This window comes from Betta splendens, chromosome 4 (assembly GCF_900634795.4).
Source record: "Betta splendens chromosome 4, fBetSpl5.4, whole genome shotgun sequence".
NCBI lineage: Eukaryota > Metazoa > Chordata > Actinopteri > Anabantiformes > Osphronemidae > Betta > Betta splendens.
The window spans coordinates 1,926,635-1,949,013 of NC_040884.2; the positions used below are offsets into that span (position 1 = coordinate 1,926,635).

The window sequence follows — 22,379 nt, forward strand, 5'->3', positions numbered from 1 at the left end:
GGCTGGAAGGCTCTGAGCAGCACAAACAGATGAACAGCACCATTTAGAAGAAAATGGCCCCAGTGCTTCACATTCATGGACGTTTAATTTGCGTTGATAAAATCTTTAAAAAGCTGTACAGTATCAAAAGCTCCAGCATAAAACCAATTCAACCAGTCACACAATCCTACACAGTACTAGTACTAATAAAAAGGTAAACGGCCTGGTCCTTCCAGACACGTCGATGACGCAAGACACGTGAGGAGCCAGTTCACTGAAGCTGCAACAAATATTAAAATCGGAGGTATTTAGCAAAAGGTATGAATGATGCTAGAACATGTCACGTCCATAGATTTAACTCTAAAAAGTAAAAAACTGAGACATTGTTATTTTCAGTGACAAAACTGCAGATACAAATCCTAAAAAGTATTAAAGCATTAGAGGACATGTAGGCACAAAGCAGGTTGTTTGACAAGTACGTGATTCATTTAGTTTATGCTTGGATCCAAGTTGTGGATCACACGATCCCAGAGGTTAAAAACAATCAGTACAATCTAAAAGCCACTAGCTTTGCTTCAGGCTGCAGGAACCCAGGTGCCAGTGTTTGTCCTGCTGCTCACACAAAGATGGCGTCGGCCCTCTGCGCTTTGGCTCGGTCCTGCGGCCGGTCCCGGTCCTGCGGCCGGTCCAGGCGTCTCTCTGCCTCGCGGTCTCGATGCTGCAGGTAGGCCTTCACCTGTCGAATGGTCCGGTAGGTGAACACGGCCCCGGCCGCGTACAGGATGGCGGTGATGATCCCGAACAGAGCCACTGCTGCGTCGGCGCCGCTCACGTCGCAGGTCATCCAGGTGTAGCCGCCGTGCGCATACACACTCTGCCGCTGTTTGCACGTGTCAGTGGAGTTGACGCCGATGATGAAGTGCAGGTAGAGGGCGACGGCCACCAAGTAGCCCACGGCACCAACAGCCTGGAACACCAGCGCGCCCAGCAGGAGCTTCTGGGACATGAGCTGAGGTGGTTTGTTCCCACTGACCACAAACAGCAGCGAGATGACGCCGAAGGTCAGGCTGAAGGTCACGCCGCCGTAGGTCCCCGGCGCCCTCATCTGGCTGTACTGCATGTCCAGGTCCCGAGCCTTCTGCAGGTCGGTGCCCTGGAGGTTGAAGTTGGAGTTGATGTCGAAGCCGCCCATGCTGGCGGCTGAGGACAGGCCCGACGTCACCATCTGAGCGGCCACCACGCAGATGAGGACCAGGGCGTTGGTGAGCACAGCACAGATCAGCATGACGCCTGGGGGACACGGTCAGGAAAGACACAGTTCCTGTAGCATTTGTTATGAAGCCAAAGCATGTCTCACGGCGTCACGTTGCTCAACCAAAGCCTAAACTCTGAGAATGTTGGACAAACAGAAAACCAGTTTGCCCAGTTTCCATAAGAGGAAGAGGGAATAAGCTGAACCGAAACCAAAGCCCGCCTGGTGACGATGACGCAGCTGCTCAAAGAAGCTTTCTTTCTACCACAATGAACCAGCTCTCACCTCTTCTGGAGCAGATGTGGTTGCATTTGGACTCGCGATGCGCCACTTGACTCGACTCGCGTGCATGTTTGTGGTGGTAGCTGCCTTCTCTGGGGTCATACGGAGCCCGGGAGGAAGACCTGGAAAAACACAGCATAGGGAGTGGGTTTGAAGATAAGCCTGAGGGAGAAAGAACTATATATATATATATATATATATATATATATATATATATATATATATATATATATATTCTCATATATGCAAACCACAACTATGCAATATCATGTATTTACTGTGCAAATTGGTTCACATGTGTATACAGCCAATATAATAATATAGTTAATAAACAGCTTTTGTTTTTCTTCTTCAATGAAGTGAAAAGTGAAAACGCAGTACAGAAACGACCTTAAATCCATCCATCCATCCATCTTCCAACGCTTGTCCCCACGCGGGGTCGCGGTGGTGCTGGAGCCTAACCCAGCTGTCTACGGGGGAGAGGCGGGGTACACCTGGACACTCGCACACAATCTACCGGGAGAAAACCCACGCGAACACGGGGAGAACATGCAAACTCCACACAGAAAGGCCCCGGTCCACCCCGGGAATCGAACCCAGGACCTTCTCGCTGTGAAGGTCGGTGCCGCTGCGCGTCAAATCACCACCAAAGGGAATTCGAATCACAAACTCACCTGGCGGACGATGAGTTTCGGTCGTCGCGCGGGTTCCGGTGATGCTGCTGGTTCCGGTTGTCCCGGTTCGGACGAGACGAACTGTTCATACCTGCTGACTGATATCGACAAGTCTGGACTTAGAAAAGGACAAAAGAACAGTTACAAAACGCGAACATGAGAACGTTTTAACATCGCAGCGTTGTTTTTTATGGAAAAGACTTCGCAACAGGTTTTACGACCTGACGTAAACAAAACGTAACAATAACAAACTATGGGCGTTTACGCTCAAACATGAACCGCAGCACCACATTAGTCTTGAACTCCGATATTTAACTCAAGTTTGACGGGCGAGTGAACCTGAGGTTTTAACTCACTGTGAAGTCGTCGTCGGTGAAAGCGCTTCAAAGTCCAGCTACAGCGCCATGATCGCGTCACGCAGCGGAGCCTCACCTGCGCAGGCCCCGCCCACCCGCGAAACGAGGAGGACCGTAGCACCTGGACAGACCTGTGTTTCAGGAGGCTCAGTGCAGTAAGTCATCACCTGAGCAGTCATTTACCTGAGAAGAAGTGACATAAAGTGATGAGTGTGAGCAATACATCTGTTCATGATGTGTCTTCTTGCAGCCTGCACTTTAACTCACTGTTGGACGAGACATCAAGAATCAGTTTCACACATAATGTAAAAACATCTGACACAAGCTTCAATAAATCAATTTATTGTATTATTGACTTTTCTTTGTATTGCTTCATGTTTAAGTTCCACTGTGATGTTGTGACTATGTTGGTAAAATGGTAAAAATGCTTCTACTTAGAATTTAACACCTATATGAACTGTTAAATAACACGCTGAGATCAGAACAGTGTTAACATTAATTTTGTCGCTCAGTGGCTGTTGGTCCAGAAAGCAGGAGGTTGTCTGTTTGAACCCAGCTGATCCCACCAGGTGTGTCCTTGAGCAAGACACCACACCTACGTGTGGCTTGTGTGTGTATGGGTTAAAGGCAGATAAATCATTTCCTCGAGGGAATCAATAAAGTCTGACTTATTTGTTCATACCAACTTCTTCCTGACTTTACTACATCCATTCAGTAGAAATCGCAACAATCGTGTGTTACAAGGAACCTTCTGATGAATCTTCTAAACGTCTGATGTTTACATTGAAGTATAGCACATGATGGTGCCTTCAAACCTGGACAGGTCGAACAGTCTGGTGCGACAGAATAAAACCATCTCAGCCTGCGACGGATCAGCTGTCTCAGTTGGAGAACAAAGCAGCAAGTCCAGAGTAAAAGCCTGCTCTGAAACAAGAATGATATTTCTGATAAAAGCTTCCAGAGATGTCTATAGCTGCGTATATAACCCCCTCTGCTAATGAAGCTGCATGTGATGACAGAATGACAGCTCGGACCTGCTTTCCCCACTGCAGGACTATTAAGGGTTTTCTTATCTTTTTACATTTTTAAATTTATTTTATTATTGTTAAATTGCCACATGCTGTATTCTGTTTATACTGCTGCAACGTTAAGACACGGATGCATCTTTGTTTGTTTGTTTGTATAACATGTCGTTCTGCTCGTTTTTTATATTAATATTTGGGGCTTTGAGTTAGTTTTGTGTTGAGTGGCCGCCAGGTGGCAGCAGTCAGCAAACGGAACAAAAGATGCTGCAACAGCGAAAATGTTCCGGGTGGAAACTGCAACAATAAACAGCCTGAGCCCCACTTTTAAATGTCTCCGGTAAAAACACTGCTTCGTGTGTCGTCACCGCGTATGTTCGGTTCGTGTTGTCAGGCCTGAACAGACCCAATCTGAGGTTCAGCTCGGTCATGTCGTTGTTCCGAACTGCTGCTCTCAGTTGCAGAGTTCTGCCCGCTCTTCGGTGCCTGTCCGCCGGCTACAGCGCCTCCAGAACCACTCTGTACGTCCAGGGCCAGAGTCCGGAACCACGTATCCGGGAGTACTTCTACTACCTGGACCACCAGGGCCAGGTGAGAGCGTGAGTTCGCACCAGAATTAACCTCCAGCACGAAATGCAATGATCTAAACTTGTGTCGATCCGCTCGCAGCTCTTCCTCGATGACACTAAAGTGAAGAACTTTGTGACCTGCTTCAAAGGTAAGAATAAGCCCGAACAGTGCAGTTAGTTATTGTTTGATAGATGTTTCACATTAAATATGTATGAGAGATGGCATTGTATCATTTACAAACATTTCTAAAGCATTTGTGCAAGATTTAATGGATTTATTTTCTTTTACACCAGATAAAGAATTCCTCGTCTTCTTCTTCAGTCGCCTGCGGTCCAATCAGAGTGGACGCTATGAGGAGGACTTCCCCTTCCTGTCCCTGTGTGGGAGGGAGAGGAACTTCCTGCGGTGCGATGACCGACCTCTGGTCTTCACCCACCTGCTGCAGGTGCCTGCGGAGCCGGAGGGCATCATGGGAGAGAAGGAGCTGCTGTCATATTGTGGAGGAGCGGAGAAGCTGACCGTCCCATTCTGCCCAGAGGCTCTGTACATGCATCCCATCAGCGGGCGGCTGTACCACCCGTCCTCCCAGCGCGCAGGAGGAGCTGGTCTGGTCCGGTCAGCTCTGGCCATCGAGCTCAGCTCCTTCTTCGTCTACGCAGCAGAGCCGGGCCAATCAGGACAGCCGACACACTTCATCTGGGGAGGACAGAAGCACACACTGACCAATGAGCTCGCACGATTCTTTCCCTCAGAGGAAGGTGGCAGCAGGCATCAGGGAGGACAGGGGAAATGAACAGAACAAGCCTTCTAGACTCTAAAAAGCCTCCATTGATTTTACCTCCCACGCTACCCAATCTGTATGTCTGTCTCTGTCACACACTGGCAACCAGTTCAGAGTCAACGCTGCCTCATCTGAGTTACAGCCATAGCTCCTATGAGGGTTGTGAAGATGTGGTTAAGCGTTGCATGAATAATTAGATGCGGTGTTAATATGTATTTATTACTTCTTGTACCAGAGGCGCCACGTTAGTTTTATGGTGATCTGTGTTTCATAACTGAGACTGATCAAGACACGTTAAACACTTGAGCTTTTCACAGACTGTACTGGTCAATAATTAAGACACTGGTTAAAGTGAGTTAAAGTGAGTCACGTGTTTCTCCACTAAATAGACATTTGTGGCGCTTTAGAAAGTGGGAATCATTCTGGAATAATTTCACTTTGCAGTGACACAATTTCAGAAACATGATGCTGAAGTGATTCTTTGGAAGTTGAACGAGGCTTGTTTTTTGGCCCTGTTGTTGGTATTAGTATCAGTGGTTTGAGGTTAATGTGCAACATCCGTGACCTCCTTGTTGCCGTCTGTCACCAAAGGAAAGACAAATGGTTCAGGAAACAGAAGAAGATTCATAAGAATAATTAGACGTGACAAAAGGACGTGACTTGACCAGTTTGTGGTTTCTTTCACACAAACAGCCTGATGACGCCTTGCACTCAGTGCTGTCAGGTGGGAAATTAAAAAAATATATCTCATTATGACTCAATCTTTGTTTTGATGCCACCATGCCAGTGTAACTACGCGCACAAACCGGAGTAGCCACTCAACCAATCACATCGCCCGAGAGGCGGAGCCAAGCGGCACGAGGCCGAACAGACGCCAATGTGTGCGTCAGTCAAACCGGCATCAAACGTTTGAGCCAACGGAAATGTTATCGTATATTGGGTCCACGGTACCGTGCACCGTATAGACCCCCAAACGGTCATATACGCCAGATAATTGTCGTGTATCTGCCAACACTGTAGCAGCTCGAGGGACGGGAGCGAACTCCAAATCCCAGAGATCTCCGCTTCCGTCAAACTGGAGCTTTAGGAACATGGCAGCGCCGTCCAGCAGCACATGTGATGGAGCCATGGCGCGCTCGTTCCGGGAGCGGGTCCCGCCGCTGCTCACCGACCTGTACCAGTTCACCATGGCCTACGCGTACTGGCGGGCCGGCCGGCACCAGGAGCCGGCCGTGTTCGAGCTCTTCTTCAGGGACAACCCGTTCGGCGGCGGCTTCTCGCTGTTCGCCGGTTTGGACGACTGCCTGCTGTTCCTGCGCAGCTTTCGCTTCACAGACGAAGGTGATGAAGTCAATTGCGCGTTGGTGTTTACACACACAACTAAAACCTGCGGTTGTGTAATGGCAGCTGTGTGCTGTTTGTCCAAACTTGTTTTGCGCACAACGACGCGGTTGCGCAACAGCCGGAGCTCGGGTGAAAGCGCACTTTGGCTCCAAGGACCCGATCCGCAAAGGGTCAGTGAGTGAGGGGTCAGGCTGCAGCAGGTACGGGAAATGGGCCGTGTCCGTCCCAGTGCGCTGGTGGGTTAATGGTTCATATCTATGGAAGCAGCACAAACGAATCTGCTGCCTCACAGCTTCAAGTAGCTGTTGATTAGAGTAATGACCTAAGTAGAAACACCACGTTCACTGAGGCTGTAATAAGCTTTAAGCTAATAATCAGAAATACCAACGAGCTTTGAGTGTTTGTTTTAAGGTCAGCTCTGTAAAGTGGCCCCCGGTTGTGTTTCATCATAATAAATGCTCCTATGCAGCAGCAGTAACTCCTATGATCTATGATCTGAAGCGTTCACGCTCAGGGCCACAGGTGCTGATCGGACTCTGGGTGAAAGGGGACGTCTGTCCCAGCGGTCTCAGGTCCTGATTTACAGCTGCCTACCGGCACTGAAGCACTTTAATAGCAGCTCCTCATCATCCGTGCAGGGTCAGACTGTGTGTGTGTGGGTAGAGCACATTCTTGTGGTTCCAGGATGAAGGCCTCTCTCTTCCTTGGGCTCCAGCTGTGTTTCTAACGTATTCTTGTTGATCCAGATGTGGAGTTCCTCTGCTCGGTCCTGCCCGCGACCACCGACCCAGCGTTCTTCCAGTTCCTGCGAGGTCTGGACTGCTCAGGTGTCACACTCCGCTCCGTCCCAGAGGGCACCGTCGTGTTTGCCAGGGTGAGCTCCGGGTCAGAGGTCACGGCCGGGACCTGTAGGGGGTCAGAAGCTCTAACATGTCCTCCATCTAAAACACCCGCAGGTGCCTCTGATGGAGGTGGCCGGACCGCTGGCTGTGGTGCAACTGCTGGAGACCAGTTTACTGTGTCTGGTCAACTACGCCAGGTAGGACGCAGGTGGTGCACACGTCACAGCCCGTGTCCCGGTCGCTCCCCGACGCTGTAACGCAGCCTGTGCTTGTTGTGTCAGCTTGGTTTGCAGCAACGCTGCTCGCTTCCGCCTGGCAGCTGGTCCACAGAGGAAGCTGCTGGAGCTGGGCCTCAGGAGAGCTCAGGGTCCAGACGGAGGCCTCACGGCCTCACGGTACACACACATTGGAGGTAGAGGCGCTCCCATCACAACTAAACCACACAGAGCGGATGGAGACGGTGGTGATACGTGACGTGAACCTGGAAACTGTCTTGATGCAGGGTTTGATCTCACCAGTAACGTCCAGGCTGGCTTCCTGTTTGGGATCCCCGTCGCGGGGACCATGGCGCACTCGTACGTCACTTCCTTTAACTCCCTGGAGGAGGTGTGGCCACGAGTGAGTATGTGTCCGGTCCTCTGGACCAAGGCAGTGATGCACAGCAGCATCCGCTCATTGCTAATGGTTTAGTGGCTGGTGACTTTGAAGGTCAGCGCCATCAGAGTTTAATCTGGAACAACCCTAAAATAGATTAATTCCACGTTCTCCTCACACTGAGCTTTTACTGCTCGGCCTCGTCACAAACTGTCACCTCACGTTTCCGTTCAGACTCTGGCGGCTGCGGATGGAGACCTCGACCCCGTCGACTTCATTTCCTTAACAAAAGGCTGGCTGAGTCGCGTGTGCGAGATTGTGGGAGCTGAGCCTGCGAAGATCCGAGAGGGCGAGTTGGCCGCCTTCCTGTCCTACGCCATCGCCTACCCCAACAACTTCCTGCCTGTGATCGACAGCTACAGCGTCGGCTGGTAACGGATCGCAGCGACAGCTTCCTCCGCTGCGCGGCGCTTCGCATTGATGCTCACTGTCTGACCTGTGTATCTGCTTCCAGTAGCGGCCTCCTGAACTTCTGTGCCGTGGCTCTGGCGCTGTGTGAACTGGGCCACAGGCCCGTGGGAGTTCGTCTGGACAGCGGGGACCTGTGCAGGCAGTCGGTCAGCGTCCGTGGCGTCTTCAGACTCTGCAGCCAGCAGTGAGAGCAGTGAATGAGGCCTCAGTGTCCTCGTCGGTAGCCTGTCGCTCACTCTGCTCTGTTTCTGCAGCTTCTCCGTTCCTGATTTTAATTCTCTTATCATTGTTGGCACCAATAACATCTCCGAGCAGAGCATGATTGAGCTCAACGGGAAGGTAAGAATCAGCGTGCAGCATTCCTTGGTTTCCCCACTCGTCCTCCATGGTCTGTGTCCGATGGTTCCAGGAGAACGAGATCGACGTGGTTGGAGTCGGGACACATCTGGTCACGTGCACGAAGCAGCCTTCGCTGGGCTGCGTGTATAAGGTGAGTCAGTCCTCGCACATGCTCTGAACCCCATTCGGCGGTCGTTGTAACATTGTACCGTGGTTTGGTTCAGCTGGTGGAGGTGAGAGGAAAACCCAGGATGAAGATCAGCGAGGACCCCGAGAAAAGCACCGTCCCTGGGAGGAAGGCCGTGTACCGGCTGCTCGACGCAGAGGGTGACGTCTCATCACGCTCGCTTTCTGCTACTTCTCCTTTTAGCTGCATGTGTAATCCACCCAGGACCTGCTTTTATTAGTCGTAGTACTTATACACTGAGGATCGCGCTGTGGTGCTGCGTGATAATGTAATCATTCCCAAGACGCCTGATTTGCTGTAGTTTCCATTTGTGACCACTAGATGGTAGCGTTGAGATGCGTTGTGCTCTCTCCTAACATGAGGCCGTAAAAGCATCATGTGATCCAGTGTGTCACAGTTTCCCACTCCGCTCATCTTTTCTGCAGGTCACCCTTTTCTGGACCTGGTGTGTTTGGCAGTGGAGCCTCCTCCAGAACCAGGAGTCCCGCTGAGCTGTTACCCTATGGGGGCTCAGACCTCCTCTGTCTCAGTCACTCCAGCTCAGGTCCGCAGCCTGTACCTGGAGGCGTTCACCACAGGACAGGTGAGGGTCCACGCTCGCCGTGCTCAAAGATCATAATGATCATTTAAATCCTGAAGATACGAGTTTACTGACTCATTAGTTCCCAGATGTTTGGAAAGCTGTGGAAGCTGAAACAGATGTTTGACGCCGTCTTTGTTGGGCGTTGTAGTAGATGGAGCTCTGGCCTAATAAACGTGTCTCCCACTCTTCCTAGGTCTCACACCCTCTGAGCAGTGCCGCAGAAACTAGAGCAAAGGTCCAGACCTCCCTCCAGACGCTGCACCCACGACACAAGAGGCTGCAGGATCCTGAGTCGTACACGGTGAGCGGACGAACGTCTGTGAGATGCAAACTCAAGGCCTTCGTCATATCGCGTGCTTCTGTCCCAACAGGTGGCTCTGTCAGAAAGACTCCAGAACCTGGTCTCAGAGCTCCGACGAGGCAGCAGCAACAACAGCAACTTCCTTTTGTCCAACTGAAGATAGTCCTGCTGAGGCATCACTTTTTAAACTCTAGTTTTCCTAAGTGAACCTGAACGCACCGTTCTCTCCAAGAACATGAAGTCAGTGTTGGCCTTTATCTGATCCTCTGCCTGAACGATGTTCACAGGTTAAAAAGAACAAGAAATGAATCGGGAGCAGACGACGAGAAAGGAAAGTTTTAGTCAAGTTTTTTCTGTTTTGGTTATTTCTACCAGAAACTGCTGAACTATTTAAACAGTCCTGCACAATCACCCACATGTGCTGCATCGACCTGATGTGGACGTTTACAGTGAGCCGTCTAATCAGCCTCACCTCTGTACTACTTCTTTTGTGGTTAAAGACAACATCTGTCGATTGAAATGTAAACAAACGTCTCTCAGAGCAAAACCGTTCAACCGGTTTTTTACTAAAGGTATTTTATCATAAGCTACAGACTAACAGACGAGCTGCCTGCTTCTATTCACAGACTGTTTGTGAACTTTCCTCGTGTTTGTAAGTGTAGAAATTAAACAATCAGTAAAAAAGTTCAGATTTTTAGTTGTTTGTTTATTGTTTTGCACACTAAGCGTTAAAACAGGGCAGTGTTGAGCAGGAAATATTAGCGTTAGGCCTGAAGCCCCGCCCCCTCCCGTGAGCAGGGTGTCCTAGCTTCTGATTGGCCACCTTCTGACCAGCGCGGGTATAAATGCAGACATATGGAGCTGATTAGACTGAGGCTGTGATTTCATCTGTGACTGCCTCGTCTTCCTCGCCTTCTGACTTCATCCCTCCATTCCTCCTTGTGATCACTTCATGACATGAGTCTTTGCACCTTAACTTCCCTGACTCCTTAGTTTGTGATGAGTTCATGAAGTGTTACATGGCAACACTTTATTTAAAAGTCTGTTTATTTTTTGTGTAAAATATGTTTCTCAATTATTTTTCCAAAACAACTAGATTAGACCTTTCCAATTGGTGCTCCTTCACCTGAAACAGTTTGTGTCCCGTCCTGTCGAACCCGTCCTGGCCTCCTGACGTGAGCCGTCACCCGCTGTCTGAACGTGCATTTCAATGCTTCAAAGGAGGTCGCTTCTCCTCTCCTTCCAGCCTCTTTTCGGCCTGTGGGGGGCGCTCTGCTCTCTCTCCCTCCCTCCCTCTCTCTCCCTCCCTCTCTCTCTCTCGCTCGCTCTCTCTCTCTCGCTCGCTCTCTCTCTCTCGCTCGCTCTGCTCTCTCTCTCTCTCTCTCTCTCTCTCCCTCCCTCTCTCTCTCCCTCTCCCTCTCTCGCTCGCTCTCTCTCTCTCTCTCGCTCTCGCTCTCCTCCCTTCGTCTCTCCTTAGATCGCTACAAGCAGCACAGAGAGGAAAAAACTGTGATCAGCCTTTTCCGCCCGCGAGCTCTCATTTCCTCTCAGGACCTGTGGCGCTGCAGCGCAGAGGAACCGGAGCCCGGGGCCGTCGACGCGGACCGTCACGCCTCTGTCACGCAGCCCGTCGGCGGCGCAGTGCGCTCGGAGAGGCGCAAAGTGTGCGGCTGAACAGGGATGGCGGCGCATCTCCCATCTCCGTGAACGCTCCTCCGGCTGTTTGTGCGACTCGTCGTTACGTAACGCGGCGCCTCGGGCTGACGCTGTTGAAGCTGGACTGTTGAGCGGTTGCTGTCGTTGACCAGAGCCCAGCGGGGATGAGAACTCACCCGGAGTGGATTTCGCTGGTGCGCTGCCAGGAGCATCTGGAAAAGATAATCCAGGGACCCACTCCCATAACTCACAGCCCAGACGTTTTGCGTTTTTAATGTGAAATTGGTTCAGTCACTCCGGCACCGTCTGCGTTGACTGGAACAGTCCGGGTTCAGACCCAGACAGGCGCTCGGGGTCCTGTGGCTTTGCTCGTAGCGATGCAGTGAAGATGTGTGCAGCCAGGTTCAGTGGCTGCCTCAACGGCGGTGCCGAGGACGCCGCCGGTGCCGCCGGTCCAGTCATGGCCTCCAGGATGCTGGACTGGACCGAGGCGGGTCCGCGCATCCTCCACAGCCTGGAGATCGGCACAGTGATGACCCTGTTCTACCAGAAGAAGTCCCAGCGGCCGGAGAGGCGAACGTTCCAGCTGAGGCAGGACACCAGGCAGATCGAGTGGAGCCGGAACCCGGACAAGACCGAAGGCGACGGTGAGTGGAGCAGGTCAGGGTCCGGTCCCCGGGTCGATCTGGCTGTGAAGTTCTGGTCTTGTGTGCTGCTGATCCACATCCAGTGTGTTCCGTCCAAAGTTAATGTTTGCTTTTGTTGAGTTTTTTGGCCGTTTTCTGAAACCCTCAGAGCTTCATAAATCCTGCACTTCAGGCTTTTAGCGATGCTTTCATTGTGCACAGTGTGTTTAATCGAACCGGGCTTTGGACCATAAAGCCCCCGAACAAGTAAATCCTCAGATGTAGGATAGTGCAGCGATGCACAGTCACTGCAGCTGGATGCAGGTGTCTGCACGTTCTGTCTGACCCAAAGACAGCTGACCAACACAGAAAGGCGACACCAGGGACAGAGCCGGCGCCCGACCTTTACTTGACCCGCGACCTTTTAAATAGAACCACTCCTGAGCCTGGGTCGGAGCCTGACGCCGACAGGAGCCTTAAAGACAACAGCGTTACAAGAACCTCGTGGGTTTTTCTGCGTCTGTAGATGCTTTGTGTTCATGTGTTTGGGTTCTGCTTGTCAACAGTCCGACGTGAACTAGTGGACGCTGCTTTTGCTGTGATGTGGCGCTGCTGAGGTTTCACAGAACCACTGAGACGCTGGGACGGAGCAGCCACGACCTCTGACCTCTCCACCACGTTGCTGCCACATGGACCGCCTGCTTCCTGTCCGTCTGCCTGGCAGCTGGATGCGGAGCGCTCGGTGGCGGCCCAGCTGGGTTCTGCTGTCTGGGCCCAGCTGGGTTCTGCTGTCTGAGCCCAGCTGGGTTCTGCTGTCTGAGCCCAGCTCTGTGGCCTTGGGGAGCGTGGAGCAGTCGTACCTGGCTCGTTCCCTGTCTGCCGTGTGTTGAACGCTGACCAGGGTCTGGTTCAGTCTGGTTCTAACGCTCTCTTTCCATTATTCAGAAGTTTCTGAGCTTGCAGGATGTTGGAACTTCTTTTTCTTTATTTACACACAGTACACGTGCCTTTGGTTCTTAGGGCCCCACAGTGACGCCCCCCCCCCCCTTCTGGTGTAGGTGTTGTTACAGCTACAGGAGAGAATCCTGATGTTTCCACTTTAACCATGACCATAAGCTGTGCCTTCACTAATGGAGGAGCCCTGACGTCCCCGCGGAGCCTCCGTCCACACACGGATGCTTTCATAACCCACAGACCCCCCGCCCATACAGATCTGACTCTCCGCAGACCTCCTCCTTCTACAGACCCCCCCCCTCACAGACCTCCTCCTTCCACAGACCCCCCCCCCCTCACAGACCTCCTCCTTCCACACACACCCCCTTGCAGATCTCCTCCTTCCACAGACCCCCCCCCCCCCCCCCTCACAGACCTCCTCCTTCCACAGACCCCCCCCCCTCGCAGGCCTCCTCCTTCCACACACAGCCCTTTGCAGACCTCCTCTTTCACAGACCTCCTCCCCCACAGACCTCCCCCCTCCGGTACATTCCAGGAGCTCAGCGGGTCTCTCCTTGGCTGTATCTCCCACAGCTCTATCTCTGCGCTGCCCGCTCCTCTCCCCCTCCTAGCGTCTCCGTTTTCCTCCTCCAGCTGTTCTTTCCTCCCCCATGCCTGCATAAATCTCCTTCTCATTTCTAAGCTTTGCTGGGACCACACTTTCTCAGTCTGTTTCAGTTTCTTCCTAGAATGTCTCAGACATTAAGTTGATACTTGACTCCTCACTCTCCTCCATTCATTTATTTTTGTTGCCTGCTTGTTTTCTTTTTTCTGGTGTTGGTGTTAAAACAAAGTTTCCTCCTCAGATTTAGTTACGCTTTAACTCAAGGCTGTTCTTTGAGAGAAGAGTGGCGTTATTGGATCCTGAGGCACAGGAAATGTTGGGTTATCAGGGAGTGTCCCACTTCCCGTCTCATTTGGAATGACTGGAAACAAAAGGCCCAGCATCTTCAGCAGGAAGCTGACACATGGACCACAAATGAGGCACTGGATGCCTGAGATCCTGAGCGTGGTTTGCACGGACACAAGGCAGTAATTACGGGTGTAACTGGCAATTACTTTCCTTTTGTAATTCACCAGTTACAGTAGTTGTTTTGTGTGTAAACCCCAGATATGCTGCGAAAAGAGAACGACGATTCCCAGGTTACTGCTGGTTTTATCCTCATTTTTGGTTAATTTTGGCCTAAAATGTTAGGTCTCGTGTGAAGTGCATTTAACCAATTAAAGCTTGAGGTAAAGATCATACTAACCACAGTAACAGACCATGATTACAAAGTTCTGGTTAGGTTCTGGGAGCCCAACCCAGCATTTTAGTTTCTAGTCCTCGTGTTCTGCTTTTGAACATTGTTGCATTTTGAGGCTCCGTTGGTTCAGACCGTGGTGTGCTTGGTTTCAGATTTCAGAGCCAGGTTCTGTATTGAAAGACTAGTAGAGAAGCAGAGTGGACCCTAATGTGGATTGTTGTTGACAGGACCCTTGTCCAGGCTCCGTCTGCTGATCCGTCCTCCATTTCTAACTTGCCCCGGTGCTTCGTTTTCGTCTCACTGTAAACGCTCGGTGCCGAGCGGCCGGCAGTGATGTCGCCATCTGCACCAGGAGCAGTGTGTTGTGGAAAGGCTCTGCTATTATCAACGACTGGAGGTTTCAGGTCAGCGGTGCACACAACTGCTGAGGCCTCGCGTGGAGTCGGGAGGCTGAGGGCTCAGCGCTGCTCTCCTGCTGCAGCAGGAGGCCTCCACCGTTCACTGACCTCCTGCAGGATTGTTTTAATTTTCAATCCATCGTCCTGCTGACTGGAGTCCAGTAATTGTTGGTGACATGACGTGGTGCGACAGGGACTCTGATGTGGGTTTATTAGCATGGTTTCTCCTAACGCTCTGGCCTGGATGCCTCCGTCCATGTGGGACGTTTTAGGATCAGATGAGAAAACTTTGCTCCAATCCTGTTTTCATTTGGCTGAAGCTCGGTGGAACCAGCATCCGGGCTGCGCTGTTTGTATAAGACATCTGCTAAGTCAATAAGCCTCCGTTTTCTCTGTGGGTGCGTCGGCTGCTGTAAGTGTCAAAGTAAAGTCCAGAGTTTACATCACGCTCTGTGGTCGCTCACAGGACGCTGCTCCGTTAACCCTTATGATGCCACAACCGAACTGGACCCAGAACCAGAACTTTCTGCACAGCCACATTATCAAGTGCAGAAACCAACTTCCTGACTTCTACAAGGACTTGTAGTGGCCACAAACACAGACCTTAAAGTGCGTTTATGCCTCTGATCCTTTTCAACGTTTGCTGAAACGCTGTGAAACGATAGTCGTTTTCGGCTCTGCAGCTGCAGACTCTCCTGTGTTTTCAGGGAAACCATGAACTTGCCAAAGTGTGATTTGTGGTTGTGATGTCTGTGCTCATGCTCCCTCCTTCCTCCCTGCTCCAGTGGACGTACGCGAGATCCGGGAGCTGCGCTTGGGGAAGGGCTCCCGGGACTTCGAGCGCTACCCGGAGGAGGCCCGTAAGCTGGACTCCGCCCACTGCTTCATCGTGCTGTACGGCCTGGAGTTCCGCCTCAGGACGCTCAGCGTGGCCGGTCAGTGTGCGTTTACTGCCCAGCTCCACCTCTAACATCAGCCTGTGTGTCTGTGGATCAGATCGTGACGTTATCACAGTTTATGTCTTTATAGCTCAGCCTTGACCCTCTGTTCTAACGCTCTGTTTGACTGCTGCTGACTCGTCTGTTTATGGATTAGGACCACAATAAACTGGAATCTGTTATCTTCCAGTAAAACAATGTTGTTGTTGTTGTCTTCCTCTCCGTCTTCGCAGCGTTCAGTGAGGAGGAGGTCAACATGTGGGTCACTGGTCTCAACTGGCTGATGATGGACACTCAGAGGGCGCCAGCGCCGCAGCAGATAGACAGGTGTGTGTCGTGTCGAACGCACCCTGGAGGCCGTCCGTAAATCCACTCAGTAATCATTAACTTTCTGCAGATTCTGAGTCAAACGAAAACACTAGAAGCTGCTGGAGCTTCCTTGTTTTCTGACGGTACCTCATCTTCCCCAAACTGTCCACAAATTTGCTTTGAATCCTCATGTTTTCTTTACGTTGGGCCTTGGAGGAGTTTCTATGCGGATGTTTGCACTGATGCTCCTGCTTCCCCACCTGTCTGTGGCACGGAGTGATGTGTGGCTGCAGTGGGAGGAGCGTCGACCTGGAGGGAGAGGGGAGTCGCGGGTGGAAGCACAAGACAAATATTTGTTTTTGCGTGAAAATATTTACTCCAGATAAATGTGCGGAGGCAGCTGCTGGCTTCCGCAGCCTGAGCCACAGAACACAGGGCGGCTGTGAGCATGTGTAGGAGAACGACAGCAAGCGGCGTATATTTAGAAGTGGCCAGAGGAAATAAAAAGTCCGAGTTTGTGCGTTTATGACAGTTGTGTAAACAGTTTTTGGGAGGGGATTCAGCTGAATGGAGCTTTATTGTACGGGCTCTGGAAAACACAGCAAGGCCACCATTCAAACGTGGACTCGTGTCGCTTCAGATGGAACTAAAACTTTACTCTCTGAGTGCGGAAACAGATAAAGAAGCTATTGTTCATTTTCCCCCTTTTCAGACAAACATTTTAGTTTGGTAGAAGCTTTGTGTGTTAAGTGTGAAGGAGACCCACGCTCCTATAAGAAAATCCCATTCATTCGAAGCATTGATGGTTTTGGAACAAGTGAAACGTCTTTACATAAACAAGGAGCTACAAAAATGGGCTTAAAGGCAGGATTCACAGCAGAGCTGCTTGACTGGACTGGACCTAATAAAGTGGCCTGCGTTAATGGCTTCTTGTCATTTGGCCAAGAGACACTAGGCATCCTGGCTGACGCAGACATTTACAGTAAAGCTGACTAGTGCCTGAGACAACCACGGCCACTGAGCCACTGCAGCAGAAAAGGAAAGGATGAAGCGCTTCCAAAGACATGATGCAGCTCATTACAGTCAGCAGCGCTGCACAAAGGCTTGAACTGCAGCTTGAATGAGGCCTGTCATCGCTGTCTTCTTCTGTCTTCTCTCTGTAGATGGCTGAGGAAGCAGTTCGAGGTGATGGACAGGAGCCACGAGGGCAGGTGGGTCCATCTGTAGGTGTTTACTCACTGAAACCACATCCACATCATCAGGGAGCGTGACGCGCCTGGATTAGAGACCTGCCCTCGCATCATGTAACATCCACCAACACTTTCCCTCATCTCTCCTCCTCACATGACCAAATCCAAGCTCCTGTTTGAGTGGAAGCTGCCTGCCAGCGGCTGATAAGGAGCAGGAAGTGACATGATGGGCTGGGAGAGGTTCACTTCCCGTCTCCTGTGAAAATAGTAACAGTAACTCTGAAGTGGACGGGGAAGTGGGAGGAGGCGCTGCTTCAGAGCTGGCAGTGGCAGCAGTCGGCCACTGATCGCGTCAGTGTCACCGACGCCTGGTGCCTTCGGTCACATAGTCGTCATCAGTCTTGTCACACATTTACAAGTTTTAGGGCTGTAAAAGCTGCTCAGCTTAGATGTAATGTATTAAAGGCATTTACTGTAAAGCAGAAGTCTGTGAGTTGCACTCCAGTCAAAATCAATCAGTTTGGACCTGGAACAGTTTAACTTGGGTTCCTTATGTGGATGATGAGACAAACATGGCCTCCTCCCAGTCACATGCTAAACGCAGCAGATCCCTGTAAAAATTTGTGTATGAAGGTGATGATGGTGGAATTATAGGCAATAATTACCAGGAATCCTATAAAACCACTTCCTCTTTGCTCAGAATGTAGGTGAACACGGTTCATGAGGCTTTATGTGGAATCCAGATGCTTGGCACCGAGCGACATGAGAGGCTCCGTCTGGGGCTGCGCTCAACCACAAACCCGTGTAATAAAGATCCAGGCAGCTAAACCGTGTGGTGACTGCTCCTGTACTGGATGCAGCTGCTCAGTAAACTCTGACAGGCTTTCACTAGAAACAAGGAGATGTTGGAATAAAGTGTTTAGACGTTGTACAGACTCTGTGATGTCACTGTTGGTTCTTGTGACTTTCCTAGAAAACTATTATAAACTATGTAAACTATTGCTATAATAAGGATAGAATGAATGTGTTGTTTTTGTTTTGTTGGTGATTCTCCAACATTGTAGCTTAAAGGCATCAGGCCTTGACTGATCAGAAAACCTCCTTGACTGATATTACACCAGGCCGTCCTCACGCTGCCATCTCTTGGAAGCAGCAGGCAGCACAGGGTGTGTTTGAACGTGGCGCTGTGGTTTGCTTTGTCTGACGCTTCTCTCTGCTCCCAGCATCACCGTGAAGGACGTGAAAGCTCTGCTGCCTCAGATCAACTACAGGGTCCCCAACATGCGCTTTCTCAAAGACAAGCTTCAGGTTACTGCTCCTTTTACTTCGTGTCTGCGTTTTCCAGCTGCTGCTCATTTGCTGCTTTTGGGTTTTCTGAGCGGCGCTCGTCTGTGTTTTCACAGGAAGTGGAGGCCAGGAGCGATCTGTCCTACCCCAACTTCGCTCAGCTCTACAGAACTCTGATGTTTGATGCACAGAGGAGCGTAAGTGTCACAACACTGTTGACTGGAGCCAGTCAGAACCTGTTCATTTGGACAAACAGACCAGAGCAGTCTGAACCCCTGAGGAACCAGTTTGCCTTTGGTCCGCTGGAGTCAGACTGCAGCGTTACTGTCCACCTCTGCGCTTGTTCCACACCTCGCTCACTTTGTCCTCTGTGTTTTGGTCTCACCTGCCTCCTGCACCGTCTGTCGCCCGGTTCCTCCTCTTGTTCCTCAGATTATTGAGCAGCTGGAGCTTTCCTTCCCTCTGCGGTGAGTCCCTCCTCTTCCTCAGTGTCCACTTCTTCATCCTCACACCCCTCACTCTTTCCCTTCAGCTGTTCAGGATGTGTTTCTAATTTTACTGCTGCTTAAATGATTATTTCTGAACATTTGTGGGAGGTTCAGCTCTACAGATAGTCGTGCTTCTGTATCGTGTCCTGTTCCAACGCCTCACTAACTTAAAGCCCACTGCTCTGACATCTTGAAAACCTTCGTTTGCAGAAACGTCGACAGACCAGAGCTTTGTCAGATCTCCCTCTACGACTTCCAGAAGTTTCTACAGATGGACCAGAAGGTAGTGGACGCGTTCAGCACGTGTCAGCATTAATGAAGCGCTCTGCTCACTTCTTTATCAACTGGTGTCAGGAGTCGTGGGCGTCGGACCTGGGCCGTGTCAGAGAGTTTCTGTTGGGCTACATGAGAGGAGGCCCTCAGCCGGAGCCGATGCTGCAGCTGGATGAGGTGACACAGCGCGAAGCATTCAGAGAGTAAACGGGGTTTCTTAGCTTTAGATCTGATCATGTGTCTTCATCCCCAGTTCCTGACTTTCCTGTTCTCAAAAGAGAATTCTACGTGTGACCCTCGGCTTTCACCTGTTGTTCCTGATGACATGAAACGGCCTCTGTCTCAGTACTGGATCTCGTCCTCACACAACACGTACGTCTGACTCATTGTCATTCAGGGGGTTCGGGTCACCTTCACCCTGTCTCTTAGATGACTGGATAATGGTCTCTGTGTTGTGGTGGTTGCAGCTACCTGACAGGGGACCAGTTTTCCAGTGAATCTTCTCTAGAAGCCTACGCCCGCTGTCTGAGGATGGGCTGCCGCTGCATCGAATGTATGACTCAGTGTTTCACCCACAGCCTCTGTTTCGTGGCCTGAATGTCAGAATTTTGAAAGACTGTAAAAAAAGAGCTCTTCCTGAATAAGGTCTAATGTTTCCAGTCTTGACCGAGCGTTGAAACTCTCTGCCTGTCTTTTCTGAGTAGTGGACTGCTGGGACGGACCCGACGACCTGCCAATCATCTATCACGGCCACACTCTAACCTCCAAGATCAAGTTCCTGGATGTGCTGCACACCATCAAAGACCACGCGTTCGTCACGTCTGAGTGAGTGTTGGCTCCTACCTGATTCTAACCAACACGCCAGCTCTAACACCGCGATGTTCTGACATCACTGTTTGTGCGGTTGTGCAGATATCCTGTGATCCTGTCCATTGAGGACCACTGCAGCGTGGTCCAACAGAGGAACATGGCCACTCACTTTAAGAAGGTGTTCGGAGAGCTGCTTCTCACAAAGCCTGTCGACAGCAGCGCAGAGGAGCTGCCTTCACCGCACCAGCTGCGCAGGAAGATCCTCATCAAGGTGGATGGACAGACAGGCAGACAGACAGGCAGGCAGGCAGGCAGGCAGACACAGACAGGCAGGCAGACAGACAGGCAGGCAGGCAGGCAGGCAGGCAGACAGGCAGACACGCAGACAGACAGACAGACAGACATACAAACACACAGACAGACAGACACGCAGGCAGACATAGACAGGCAGGCAGGCAGGCAGGCAGGCAGACAGACATGCAGAAAGACAGACAGACAGACAGACACAGACAGACACGCAGGCAGACAGACAGACACATAGAAAGACAGACACGCAGGCAGACAGACATGCAGACAGACAGACATGCAGAAAGACATACAAACACACAGACACAGACACGCAGGCAGACAGACACGCAGGCAGACAGACACGCAGGCAGACATGCAGACAGACAAGAGTGTCTCAAACCTCGTCTTGGTTCCACAGCACAAGAAGCTGGTGGAGGGGACTCTGTACGAAGAGGTGACGTCAGCCAGCTACTCTGAAAATGACATCAGCAACTCTCTGAAGAATGGCATCCTTTACCTCGAAGATCCCATCGATCACGTGAGTGAATGGACCAGTGGGAAAATATGATCCTTTAAATGTAGAAAAAATAAAATATTCCTCTTGTTATTCGCAGACGTGGACTCCTCACTATTTTGTCCTGACAAGTAATAAAATCTACTACTCAGAGGAGACTTCTCATTACCAGACAGCTGATGAAGAGGAAGATGATGAAGGAAAAGAGGTAGAGAGGGCGCTGATGGTGACCACACCCGATGACTGTCCTCACGACCAAGAAGCAGCAGCAGCTGTTAATGGGTGATGATGACGGCAGCTTGTTCTCCTCACGCAGGAGTGCAACAACAACGAGCAGCACTGTGCCGAGCGCTGGTTCCACGGGAAGCTGGGCGGAGGTCGCGACGGGCGGCAGGTGGCCGAGAAGCTGCTGCAGGAATACTGTGAGGGAGGAGGCAAGGACGGCACCTTCCTGGTGCGGGAGAGCGAAACGTTCGTGGGAGACTTCACCCTCTCCTTCTGGTCAGTTCATTCAGAGCAAAGCAATTTCAGGTGAAATGCTACGTCACTCCTTTTTGTTGGAATCACGCGTGAGTTTTCTGCATCCAGACGTTTTTCCTGTCTCCAGGCGTTCGGGTCGCGTCCAGCACTGCAGGATTCATTCTCGCCAGGAATCGGGCTCCACGCGGTTCTACCTGACCGACAACCTGGTGTTCGACAGCCTCTACCGCCTCATCTGCCACTACCGAGACACGCCGCTGCGCTGCAACGAGTTTGAGATGAGGCTGGGCAGCCCGGTGCCGCAGCCCAACGCTCACGAGAGCCGAGAGTGAGGACCACACGCTCTCATTTCAAGGCCTGTCCCAGCCAGAGTGGAGGAACACACCGGTGATGTCATGTTTTCCAGGTGGTACCACTCCAACCTGAGCCGCGTTCAGGCCGAACACATGCTGATGCGTGTTCCCAGAGACGGAGCTTTCCTGGTGCGGAAACGCAACGAGCACAACTCCTTCGCCATCTCCTTCAGGTGGAACATCTGGACACGATGAGACAGCTGTCTGTCTGCGGCTGCATGTTTCACCTGTGGCCTGTGTCGGTGTCATAGGGCAGAGGGCAAGATCAAACACTGCCGCATCCAGCAGGAGGGACGGCTCTTCATGCTCGGCAGCTCGGCCGAGTTTGAGAGTCTGGTGGACCTGGTGAGCTACTACGAAAAACATCCTCTGTACCGCAAGATGAGGCTCCGCTACCCCATCAACGAGGACACCCTGGACCGGATGGGCACCACGGTGAGACACGCACACACGCAAACAGACACACACAGAAACCGAAACAGACAGACAGACAGACAGACAGTTGGACAGTCAGACAGACAAACAGACAGACAGACAGACGGACACAGAAACCGAAACAGACAGACAGACAGTCAGACAGACAGTCAGACAGACAGACAGACAGACAGACAGACAGACAGACAGACAGACAGACAGACAGACAGACAGACAGACAGACACAGAAACAGACAGACAGACAGACAGACACAGAAACAGACAGACAGACAGACAGACACAGAAACCGAAACAGACAGACAGACACAGAAACCGAAACAGACAGACAGACAGACAGACACAGAAACCGAGACAGACAGACAGACAGACAGACAGACACAGAAACCGAAACAGACAGACAGACAGACACAGAAACCGAAACAGACAGACAGACAGACACAGAAACCGAAACAGACAGACAGACAGACAGACAGACAGACAGACACAGAAACCGAAACAGACAGACAGACAGACAGACAGA

At 51.3% G+C, this 22,379-nt stretch overlaps 4 protein-coding genes across 10 annotated transcripts in view; 3 read left to right on the forward strand and 1 right to left on the reverse strand.

The window, feature by feature from the left end:
• Positions 1 to 66: 66 nt before the first annotated feature.
• On the reverse strand, positions 67 to 2,681 carry si:ch211-191a24.4 (uncharacterized protein LOC100150331 homolog). 3 transcript variants are annotated; one of them, XM_029149097.3, is made up of 4 exons: positions 2,544 to 2,681; positions 2,188 to 2,285; positions 1,517 to 1,635; positions 67 to 1,269 (listed from the first exon to the last, which is right to left on the reverse strand). In XM_029149097.3, the coding sequence occupies exons 2-4, from the start codon at positions 2,274 to 2,276 to the stop codon at positions 596 to 598; spliced, it is 882 nt and encodes a 293-aa protein (XP_029004930.1). In that variant the 5' UTR covers positions 2,277 to 2,285; positions 2,544 to 2,681; the 3' UTR covers positions 67 to 595. The 3 variants fall into 3 exon arrangements, with proteins under 3 accessions (XP_029004930.1, XP_029004931.1, XP_029004932.1); XM_029149098.3 differs by having other exon boundaries at positions 2,188 to 2,305; positions 2,544 to 2,654; XM_029149099.3 differs by having other exon boundaries at positions 2,188 to 2,300; positions 2,544 to 2,652.
• A 466-nt stretch (positions 2,682 to 3,147) lies between these two features.
• c4h8orf82 (chromosome 4 C8orf82 homolog) lies at positions 3,148 to 5,666 on the forward strand. Its single transcript, XM_029149106.3, has 3 exons — positions 3,148 to 4,156; positions 4,235 to 4,283; positions 4,429 to 5,666. Exons 1-3 carry the CDS (start codon positions 3,995 to 3,997, stop codon positions 4,926 to 4,928), a joined length of 711 nt encoding a protein of 236 aa, XP_029004939.1. The 5' UTR covers positions 3,148 to 3,994; the 3' UTR covers positions 4,929 to 5,666.
• Positions 5,667 to 5,815: 149 nt separating this feature from the next.
• On the forward strand, positions 5,816 to 10,266 carry naprt (nicotinate phosphoribosyltransferase). Of its 2 annotated transcripts, none has more exons than XM_029149081.3 (13): positions 5,816 to 6,257; positions 7,007 to 7,134; positions 7,217 to 7,299; positions 7,384 to 7,514; positions 7,605 to 7,720; positions 7,931 to 8,127; positions 8,211 to 8,351; positions 8,422 to 8,506; positions 8,577 to 8,657; positions 8,731 to 8,833; positions 9,119 to 9,276; positions 9,470 to 9,577; positions 9,648 to 10,266. In XM_029149081.3, exons 1-13 carry the CDS (start codon positions 6,008 to 6,010, stop codon positions 9,732 to 9,734), a joined length of 1,668 nt encoding a protein of 555 aa, XP_029004914.1. In that variant the 5' UTR covers positions 5,816 to 6,007; the 3' UTR covers positions 9,735 to 10,266. The 2 variants fall into 2 exon arrangements, with proteins under 2 accessions (XP_029004914.1, XP_029004915.1); XM_029149082.3 differs by having other exon boundaries at positions 8,214 to 8,351.
• A 738-nt stretch (positions 10,267 to 11,004) lies between these two features.
• The window catches only part of LOC114854549 (1-phosphatidylinositol 4,5-bisphosphate phosphodiesterase gamma-1-like), an 18,004-nt gene continuing 6,629 nt past the window's right edge, over positions 11,005 to 22,379 (forward strand). The window contains exons 1-19 of one of the 4 annotated variants that reach the window (XM_029149066.3): positions 11,005 to 11,880; positions 15,280 to 15,429; positions 15,666 to 15,759; positions 16,905 to 16,952; positions 18,155 to 18,239; positions 18,335 to 18,415; positions 18,651 to 18,685; positions 18,917 to 18,989; positions 19,061 to 19,156; positions 19,233 to 19,351; positions 19,447 to 19,532; positions 19,684 to 19,804; positions 19,892 to 20,060; positions 20,496 to 20,615; positions 20,692 to 20,799; positions 20,908 to 21,122; positions 21,199 to 21,399; positions 21,478 to 21,597; positions 21,676 to 21,859. In XM_029149066.3, the coding sequence (XP_029004899.1) occupies positions 11,622 to 11,880; positions 15,280 to 15,429; positions 15,666 to 15,759; positions 16,905 to 16,952; positions 18,155 to 18,239; positions 18,335 to 18,415; positions 18,651 to 18,685; positions 18,917 to 18,989; positions 19,061 to 19,156; positions 19,233 to 19,351; positions 19,447 to 19,532; positions 19,684 to 19,804; positions 19,892 to 20,060; positions 20,496 to 20,615; positions 20,692 to 20,799; positions 20,908 to 21,122; positions 21,199 to 21,399; positions 21,478 to 21,597; positions 21,676 to 21,859 (2,364 nt within the window). In that variant the 5' untranslated portion in view covers positions 11,005 to 11,621. Of the gene's footprint in view, positions 11,881 to 15,279; positions 15,430 to 15,665; positions 15,760 to 16,904; positions 16,953 to 18,154; positions 18,240 to 18,334; positions 18,416 to 18,650; positions 18,686 to 18,916; positions 18,990 to 19,060; positions 19,157 to 19,232; positions 19,352 to 19,446; positions 19,533 to 19,683; positions 19,805 to 19,891; positions 20,061 to 20,495; positions 20,616 to 20,691; positions 20,800 to 20,907; positions 21,123 to 21,198; positions 21,400 to 21,477; positions 21,598 to 21,675; positions 21,860 to 22,379 lie in introns of those variants that run through there. The other 3 variants (XM_029149064.3, XM_029149065.3, XM_055507792.1) reach the window with 3 other exon arrangements.